Genomic DNA, 7,919 nt, shown 5'->3' on the forward strand with positions numbered 1-7,919 from the left:
TGAAGTTGTCTGCGATTGGATGTAAGGCAATATAAATATTATAACAATACGATATACAACTATGAAGAAGTTTTTGTTTTTGTTTCGAATGATTATTCAATTTTATTTATAAAAAGTATATTAGTAACGACAGCATAGAACTGAATTTTTTGGTTGATTATAATGTTTGTGGTTATATTAATTCTGAATTATATATAACATAATAACATTATTGATTTGTTCAAAGAATGATTTAAGTAATTATTAAAAAAATTACCTTTCTTTATTTAGGGATAAAGCTATTTTAAAGCTACCTGTCTTCCTTATATATATATATATATATATATATATATATATATATATATATATATATATATATATATATATGTCCATTCAATTCTTTATGTCGATGAGAATTAAAAAAAAAAATCTAATTTCCCCCTAAACCTGGGCAAAAGCTTCCTCTCTTTTTTGAGGTTTGGCGGTTTTCATCGCGCTGCACGATGATTCAGCGGTGCGTGCCTGGGTTTGAACACGTAGTTATCAGTTAAGATTCACGTGTCCAAACCTCTTGAAAATCTCGGGTCTTTTGGAAATATAAATTATCAATTATATATATTATTTTCAATATAAGTTGCCCAAAATGTATTTCATAGTTTTAATATATTGTAAATAAATCTCTTATAAGCGTGAGGATAGTCGCCATTATTAATCTCATGGCATAATAGTAATTTATAAGTATTAATGTAATTTAATTTAGGTTCAATATCTCGTCATAATATTTAAGATTATTAATCAGAATTCAATTTTAAACCAAACGCGATATCATAGTTTTGTCTCGCTTTATCATTGGATAAAAAACCTTTGTATGTTTTTTCGTTTCATTCGTTTTGTTTTTATTACTTAATGTTCATTATTGTAAAATTAACACAAAAAAAAATATTATTTTGCTGACCGTATTTCTTTTTGAATACTTTTCAATCATATTATATCATTTTTTTTTAATTGTATACTCGCGTACAAAGTGTTTTAAATTAAATTTTATTTAATGTGATAAATGAATATTCCAATATCTTTATGATTATTAGAAGTAGGTTTTAATTATCCGATAGTATAAGTTTGTAGCGTCAGAAGAAAAAGTGTAACGCTGTTGATTCTGATTTGTACACGTTCGGCACAATTCCATTATCTGGTATAAACGAAGATGTTATTCTTATACATTGTATATGGTGTCGTTGAAAAGATAGTCAATAAAACAATTTATAATCATGTTTTTATTTTATTTTAATTCCTATATAATGTTTATGTAATTAATTAAACAGCCAATACTGTTTTAAATAACGTACTTGTTCGAATTTCGAAGCGATTCGAATTTCAAATACGAACAATCAAATTATTATTTATGTTTATATACGTAATTAAATGTACGACAAATTAAAAAAAATATTTTAGCCTATCAGTTAATATGTACCTACTGAACGCCCAGTACGAAATTTACTCTGTCGTTTAATATTATTGGTTCATTTTTTCCCCTTTCCCTTCCCTTTTCCTTTCACCTCTGGTTCTGGTTCCGGTTGTGGCTCCGGCGGTGGCGGTGGCCAGTATTTGTCGAAGAATTCCTCGTCCGCCGCGAAGGCTAGTGGTAGGATGTGAGAGCGGCGATTCCAGTCTTCACGGTCTTTGTCTTCCAATTCTTCGAGTTCGCGTTCGTCTTTAGCTTTAAGCTTAGTAAGAAAAATAATCATAAAAAAATATTAACAACTATTATGACAATATTATATTATTTATACGGCTGTCTAGTGGCTAGATATAAGGCCGCAGACCTCGAGTTCCTGGGTTCAGATCCCGGTCCAATAAAAAGTTAGTGGGTTTGTCTGTCGAAAATTCTCAGTAGCAGCCCGGAGTCTGGAAGTGTGTACACTCCCGTGCCTCGGAAAGCACGTAAAGCCGTTGGTCCTGCGCCTGAACTCTTTCCGGTCGTGTAGGATTGTCGTCCGTCATTACGAGAGTTAGGGAATAGAGAGTGCACCCGTGTTTGAGCACACACTTGTGCACATATGTCCTGCGTGGTTGGCTAATCTCTCTTGAGATTTGTTGCCGGTGCTGTTATGATGATCATTTATTTAAATATAATCCAATATTAACATAGCAGAGCGAATTTAATTCGCGTATTTTTAGGGGTAGAGGAATAAGTGCAAGCACGTTTGGGTAGCTACCACTCATTAGTTTATTTACCGTCACACAGCAATACTTTGTATTGTTATCGCTGTTTTATTCGAACGAATCAGCAAATTTACAACGCACAAGGAAAGTTATATCTTGGGTCCAATATTCGGCGTCTGCATGATTCATGTAAGTAATGGCTTATATAAAATATTTAAATCATAGTAGACAGACAACTAAATAAAAATGACGTTGAATTGACGTGATATCTTTGGTTCTTAAAATTATTTATGATTTTTATTATGGATGCGTGATAAAATGGCGTTACGAATGTTGGCGAAGTTGTTATCGGAACATTGATAGTAAAATAAATAAATAGTTAAGGCTATTTATCTTGCGTTATATTATAAATAATGATATATTATTCAAGAACTGCTTGTAGCTCATTATATAGCCGAGCTACTAGCAAATCAAACAATATGTAAATCTAAGGGTTGTTTATCTGTACTCTCTCTTCTCTGTACTGTATCTCTGTGAGTGAGCCAGTGTAATTAAAGGTACAAGGGACATAGCATCTTAGTTCTCAAGGTTGGTCGCGCATTGGCGGTATAAGCGATGGTTAACATTTCTTACATTGCCAATGTCTACGGGCGTTGGTAACCACTTACCATCAGGTGGTATACTCGTTCGCCTACCTATATTATATAAAAAAACTCCTTTGCTCGGAATAGACTAAATAGGTATATAAATATATAATGACTAGGTAGGGGTGAACATATGCTATTCCGGTTAAGAATTAAAACAAAAAACCGATGTTTAACTGAAGTGGATTATTCGGTTGTCTGTACCCACATCACGTAAAACAAATTGAATGAATATCAATGAGACATCGGATCGTGAATACGTAGTAGTAGAAGATTGTCCAGAAATGTTCAGAAACGATATTTCGTTATAATATAAGACTTAGATAACTACATATACATCTTTACTAATATTATAAAAAGATAAAATTTGATTTTTTATATGATTGCTTGTAATGGACAAACTAACTTCTAAAAACTATTTAAAAAAATCTTTCATTTATAGACAACTTCATTATCAGCGAGAATATGCTGTATTTTTTTTTAAATAATTAGAGATCCCTACGACAATTGCAATAATGTAACCCAAGGTATCAAAATTTATCCTATAAAATATCTATTACGATAGATAATAATTGTTCAAACCGGACGAACCGGGGTGGCCCGCTAGTATATCAATATAGCCAAATCCAGGCAGGCACGAATTAATTTTCAAGTGCTTAACATGTTTCTGTTGGTTTTAATATTCATCTCGTACTAGGCAGAGTCGGGAGAGGCCACGGATACGTGCCGAGGACGGCCATCGCAGTGGCATCGCATGGGAGCTGGGTACCTTTCTGAAAGTATCTACTGCGTGTGACATCGTGAGGAAAGCCGCATGTTTTAGATGAAAATCTGCCACGTGCGTATCCACCAGCCTGTATCAGAAGCATCTTTAAGGAACAAGCTTAACTTCTACCTAACAAGCTAAACCTACTCGTGGAAACGCAAAACAAGCGAGAAGTTGTTTACAACAAAGTCGTGCTCACTCACCTCCATAAGAGCCAAATATTCCTCCGTGTCAATATCCTTCTTCTTTCCTTTCGGCGGCGGCTTCTCCTTCTTCGGAGACTTTTCTTTCTTCGCCCTGGGCTTTAGTGGTGCGAACAGTTTCTTAGGATTTTGCATTTGAAACGGTGCATCAAGTATATTATATTCTGGTGTGAACGTGAAGACGGAACGGACGAGATCGTATTGGTAATCCGTACTGAATCTGTACCACGTGATATATTTTTCATTGTTATTATGGGTAGGAAGACTGATAGTGTAATATCCCAGATATTTAAGTTCCATTGTAATTTGTAACCATATGAAACAGTGTTCTACCCTCACAAAGGGCTGATAATTGAGCTTAATTAGCTGTAATTAATTGAACCAGTTGGCGTGGTTGATGGATGCTTGCCTTTCACGCCGAAGGTTGTGGGTTCGATTCCTAACCAGGACAGATATTTGTGTGCATGAACATGTCTGTTTGTCCTGAGTCTGGGTGTAATTATCTTTATAAGTATGTATTTACAAAAGAAAAATAGTATATGTAGTATATCAGTTGTCTGGTTTCCATAGTACAAGCTCTGCACCAGCTTAATTTGGGATCAGACGGCCGTATGTGAAAAATGTCCCAGGATATTATTATTATTATAATAAACTTTGATTGTTAATTATTTGTACTTACAAGTCAAATATATAATGTATTATGTTGGTTAGATCTCTCAAAGAGCATTCGTATGCAGCTCCCTGGAATGTGACCGAGTGGGTTGCCTCCGGCGCTGCTGGTTCAGTAGTTTTCTCATTTGCGTCTGCTTTATAGAACACCCCAGCCTCCTGTGGTGTTGGGAGACGTTCTGCTTGTGCTACAAATCGTGCTGCTGACAGCATGTTCTCCTGAATTTATAAAGAACAGTAGAACAAAGGGAACAGTAGAACCCACCCAGATGATAAAAAGCTCTACATTTACATGTACTTATAAAGAATTTATTGCATTGATTATTTACAGAGCTAAATAATTATTATAATTTTTAAATTCTTATCTCTTTTATAACAAATAACATACAAAGTTGTAAGTAATTAAATTGGGCATAATATATGATATCCTGAATCACTAAATAACTAGGATAAAAAAATAACGGCAATAGGATAGAAAATTTAAAATAAATTTAGATATGTAAAATTAACTAAATATAAATAATATGTAAACCAATTTACCCGAAACCGTCTCAATGTTCGTTGACGATCAGCCGCGTCGAAGTTTTGTATCTCTTTCATCCACTCGCAAAACCAAAGTATTAATACTACTTGTGACGCTACAAACGGCAAAAACATTTAATAAGACCAAAGCATATGTACTGGATAAACTCCAAAGTTTTTTTCCTGAGAAAAATAAAATTGAGAACGAAAGAAAGATTTGCTTTTCCCCAAGAGGAGATGAGGCCATAACGCTTAAATTAGAGTAACTATGTATAAATCATTAACTAAATATAATGTATTATATCACTCTACAAACATCTGTCCATTTCGTCTTCCTGCGCTCGTCTCAGTAAGTTGGCTAATGTATCCAAAAACCAAAATTCAGCTAAACTATTTTTATACTGCGTACAGCCTGTAATCGTTCCCAAAATATCGATACATTTTTGCTGCGGTGTCATGTCTATTCTAGGTATAGCTGCTGGATCGATGTCAGTTTTGAACTCATTTGGTAGAACATGAATTCTATTATATCCCTCTATTTCTCGTACCCTTTCGGGTAGGATTTTCCTCAGCGATGGTGTTGGGAATATTGCTGCTTGCTCTTCTCGGACTTCTTCAGCCCACGATACTGGTGCTTCTTCTTCAATTAATTCTTCTTTTACTTCTTCTTCCTCTTCTATTAAAGGAGCTGTAACAAATGCTTGGATTACTATTTTCATCGGATACAAGATTAATTATTTGGCACTGTTCATGTTGCCAGAATTGCCAGAAAAAATGGACTATTTAATTACACAGTTGGTTAACTGTGTACTCTTTGTGTGTGTGACCTGCCTGTTCGTTCTATTAAGAAATCTTTCGGTACTTATTTATTTTAAGCCTCTACTGCTTAAACTAAACATATTAAAAAAAGACAAGTTTTATATATTTTCATCTATATGCATACAACACATGGGATGCATGCATGCAATGCATCTAACGTATGATATTTCCGAGTTTAGTGATCAGCATGTTCTGTGGCCTCTTACCTTCTTCCAGGTGTTTCCATTATTAATATCTCTTAAATAAATAATGTATATTATAACCTTCTTCATCCTCTCCAGATTCTGAAGACGACACCAATGTTTCTGGTGCTGATCTCACGCACTCTAACCCCGAGTCTGAGAGTAGCTTATCCAGAAGTAACTTGTGTTTATCTTCTGTTTTACGAGATGACATTTTAGATAGACCCTATAACTGGTTATTTTTCTTATATAATGGAGAATACAAGAGGATATCTAAATTAACATAAGTAATACAATAATATTAAATAAATTAATGTTTTAACCATAACATACATAAGTAATATATATTTATACTAATATTATAAAAGCGAAAAAACGAGCGACTCTTTATTAAAGCTGTTTGTTTTACCTACAAATAGAAGTCTAAAATATTGCCTTCTAAATATTTTACAAGAGACACATCAGACCCTTGTTAAATGTCAAACCGGTTTGATGGCTTATCAAAAAAGGTTTTATATGTTATCACAAAAAGGTTTTAATGGTAAAAGATTCATCCTTATAATATTTTTGTGACGAAGGTTGCAAAAATTAATTTTCTACGTAATTCCCAAATAGCAATGTTTTAATTAAAATAATATACAAAAACCCCCACAAAATCAAATTAATTCTTGCATTAATAGTTTCGCTAATGCCACTTTACACAAAGGCGTTACACTATCTTGAATTATAAATTGATATTTACCATAACGGTAACATATTCGTCCTTATTACAGTTCACATAAAGTTCAAAATACTATACAAAAGTAAAAAAAAAATTCAAATATAAACAAGTACATCAAACAAAACTGAGATTTCATTAATTTGACTTGACAATTAGTGAACACTAATTGGAAAACCAAAAATGGGGCCCTATGAAGGGTTTGGTACCGAAATATAGTTAAAAACAGACATAGTTTATGTATTTCAATGTCATGGATCGATGAATGCAATAGTTTTGGGGGAGACGGTGGAGACTAGTTTAATGGAAACATGCTATCGGTGTATTGTACTTTATAGCGAAGACCTTTGCCAGTTTGCTTGTAAAAAAAATATTTAAATTTGAATGTGGAATTTTAAACTTAAAAAACGACTGACGTAAAATAAATATTAATTAGACAAACATAATTGAAAAACTGATTAGAAAAAGGTACATAATTGTTTTATTTAAATTGCCTATTTATTTACATAGAGATTGACTTCAGGAGACTCCATGTCGAAGTCAAAAATCTTTATTCAATATATTCAATAGTGTAACGCTACACTTGCATATTGATTCAACTCTTCAGAATGAACCTGGATTTGAAAAAACCCACAACGCCTGGTCATCGTTACTTACATTTCTTTTTGATTTAATTCAGTTATAACTATAATAGAATTGAGGGTAATTCTTATAATTTAATGTTTTAATTTAATTTTGGGATTGTTGGTTAAGATTTATTAATATTTCTTATTTTATTTAATATTATTTTATTTATTTTATTTTAGGTAAGTAATCAACAAATTCATCATCAGGTATTACAAATAATTTATATTAATAAATAGTTTTAAATATTGTTTTATAAAAGTATTCGTACAACTTAATTGTGTAGTTACAATAGTAATAGCAGACTGACAATCGCGCCACAGATGGTAAGTGGTCACCACTGCCCATATATATTGACATTAAGAAATATTAACCATCCCTTACGTTTTCAAAGCCTTAGGAACAGAGATGTTATATACATTATGCCTGTAGTTTCACCGGCTCACTCACCCTTGAAACCGGAAAACAATACTGAGTATTACTGTTTGTTTGTTGAACATGTCATAAGTGAGGTGATACCTACCCAAACGTGCTTGCACGAAGCCCTACCACCAAGTAAAATATTATATACATATATAAATGTACACAAATACAACCAAAATATTTATTCAAGTAAGTAGCATATACCGG

The 7,919-nt window shown here is 32.9% G+C and overlaps 1 protein-coding gene across 1 annotated transcript; it reads right to left on the reverse strand.

Moving 5' to 3' along the window:
* Positions 1–1,499: 1,499 nt before the first annotated feature.
* LOC126778209 (uncharacterized) lies at positions 1,500–6,161 on the reverse strand. Its single transcript, XM_050501685.1, has 6 exons — positions 6,029–6,161; positions 5,263–5,634; positions 4,965–5,062; positions 4,435–4,643; positions 3,756–3,975; positions 1,500–1,703 (listed from the first exon to the last, which is right to left on the reverse strand). Exons 1-6 carry the CDS (start codon positions 6,159–6,161, stop codon positions 1,500–1,502), a joined length of 1,236 nt encoding a protein of 411 aa, XP_050357642.1.
* Positions 6,162–7,919: the final 1,758 nt, after the last annotated feature.

The sequence above is a fragment of the Nymphalis io genome, chromosome 25 (assembly GCF_905147045.1).
Source record: "Nymphalis io chromosome 25, ilAglIoxx1.1, whole genome shotgun sequence".
Classification (NCBI taxonomy): domain Eukaryota; kingdom Metazoa; phylum Arthropoda; class Insecta; order Lepidoptera; family Nymphalidae; genus Nymphalis; species Nymphalis io.

Coding starts and splice junctions, on each gene's coding strand:
- LOC126778209 (XM_050501685.1), bottom strand. CDS start 6,161: ATGTCATCTCGTAAAACAGAAGATAAACACAAGTTACTTCTGGATAAG. Junction 5,635..6,028: donor ATCTGGAGAGGATGAAGAAG/GTTATAATATAC, acceptor CATTTGTTACAG/CTCCTTTAATAGAAGAGGAA. Junction 1,704..3,755: donor AATATTTGGCTCTTATGGAG/GTGAGTGAGCAC, acceptor TTTCTTACTAAG/CTTAAAGCTAAAGACGAACG.